Raw genomic sequence first — 2,196 nt, forward strand, 5'->3', positions numbered from 1 at the left:
TCTATCTATCTATCTATCTATCTATCTATCTATCTATCTATCTATCTATCTATCTCTCTATCTATCTATCTATCAGTGACAGTGACAACAAGGTACCCGTGAGACAGCGGCTAGAGGTGGAGCTGGCCCACAAGGTGATGGCTATGGCCGTGTAGTTGTAGCCCATGACGGCGCAGGGCAGGCCGAAGAAAGTGACCACTTGGAAGATCTCGTAGTTGAGAGCCGTGAGAGGGTCACGGGGGGCACATGTGGTCAGGAGAATCGTCAGGTTGGGCGGAATCATGGGGTCGTGCATTTCCTGTGTGAAGCGAGACAAGAGCAGGTTGTTTTTAAAAATAGGATGATAGTATGATAGGACGATAGGATGATAGGATGCTAGTATGCTAGTATGATAGTATGATAGTGTGATAGTATGATATATAGGACGATAGTATGATAGATATGATGATAGGATGATATGATGATATGATGACAGTATGATAGTATGATAATATGATAGCATGATATTATGATAGTATGATAGCATGATATGATGATAGGGTGATAGGATGATAGGATGATAGAATGATAGTATGATAGGATGATGGTAAGATAGGATGTTGTTTTAAATAGGATGATAATAATATTATGATAATTGAGAAATTAACACCTCTCCCCCCCCTCGTCACACATCTATCCCTCACGTACCCACCCATCCACCCACCCACACAAACACACACACACGTATCCACTCGACCCCTTCCCCTAAAGAAACATACGCACACATAGACACACATACACACACACACACACACTCACACACATACACACACACACACACACACACACACATACACATGCACACACGTATATGACATGCATCTTTGTTTTGGACTCAACACTTCTTACGTTTACTTAAAACACAGTCCTGCCTGGATTTTTACAAAAAAAAGCCATAGATCAATAGTACATAAAATGTAAGTTTGTAGATTCCAAGGACACTTCAACTTTGAGAGATACTAAATTTTGGCGGCCATTTTCTCGTTAATTTTACTTCTGACACCATGTCCACCCCCCCCACACACATTTAATCACAAATATTTCGACTTACACTCAAGATAGACGGGTACATTTTCCCGCAAAAACTCGACAAATTAACAGTTTTTAGGATTATACCAGTAACCCTATGCTGTATAAATTTTTTAAAATGACGAGCGCCTGATTCCACTGCGTCATGATACTCAAGTATTTTTGAGGCAGCGTGGTGGAATCAGGCTCTCGTCAAAATATTCAAAGTGAAGAAGCTTGCTTTTTTCCGCAGGTTTGTGAATTTTTATCAAATTTTTATTTTTTGGCTTAACACCTTTCATGCTCATTTAAGAACTCATTTCTGTGTGGAATTTTCTTTATAAAAACCGTTGATTAAATGCACAAAAAACGTAAATTTTCAGTTACAACGAACTTTTAAGCTAAGGAAATAAATAATCTTTGCCGGCCATTTTCTCTCAAATTTTACCTCTGAAAACAGGTGACCCCCACCCCCTTCTTTTGCAAATATCTCAACTTGTATTCAAGATAACTGGATATTATTTTCACCAAATAAAGACAAGCGAACAGGCTTTAATATGGTACCAATAACTCTATATGCCCCAAAATTGACGAGAGCCTGATTCCACCACGCTGCCTCACATTTTTGAGGGCTGATTGCTCCTTCCTCCGAATTCTTCTCGCTTTCAGCACAAGATGACGAATTTGAGGGATGCGACATGCAGAATAATCGTAGTCTTAAATCTCATATCTTCACATGTAGACAAATCTTCTATTACATTACATTCTTAAAGGAAGGATAAAATTGCTCGCTCGCAGAATTAAAGAGAGAGATTAGAATCAGAGAGAAAAGTGGACAAGAGAAAAGACAGGAGTAAGAAATATTGCGCTTTTGACATGGAGATCATAGCCTCTAGAAACAAAAGAAACATTTCATAATAGCGAAGAAGATTTGTTCTGGGAGCTCATCTTCTCTTCTCTCCTTCTCTCCCTGACCTCTTGCCATGACCTTTTCTTCTTTTCTTACTCCTCAATCGTATGCGTGTGGTTATTTATGGTGGGGAATATATTTGAACGAAGAATGAGCTATGCCGATAAATAAGAGAGAGATAGAGAGAGATGGAGAGATAGACAGATATATAGACAAATAGAGAGAGAGAGAGAGAGAGA

The 2,196-nt window shown here is 39.1% G+C and overlaps 1 protein-coding gene across 1 annotated transcript in view; it reads right to left on the reverse strand.

Annotated features, from left to right (window-relative positions):
• Positions 1–2,196, reverse strand: part of LOC101851515 (orexin receptor type 2) — a 262,606-nt gene that overhangs the window by 2,923 nt on the left and 257,487 nt on the right. The window contains exon 5 of the mRNA XM_035971107.1: positions 97–298. Within this exon, the coding sequence (XP_035827000.1) occupies positions 97–298 (202 nt within the window). The remainder of the gene's footprint in view (positions 1–96; positions 299–2,196) is intronic.

This window comes from Aplysia californica, unplaced genomic scaffold (assembly GCF_000002075.1).
Source record: "Aplysia californica isolate F4 #8 unplaced genomic scaffold, AplCal3.0 scaffold00377, whole genome shotgun sequence".
NCBI classification, from domain to species: Eukaryota; Metazoa; Mollusca; class Gastropoda; order Aplysiida; family Aplysiidae; genus Aplysia; species Aplysia californica.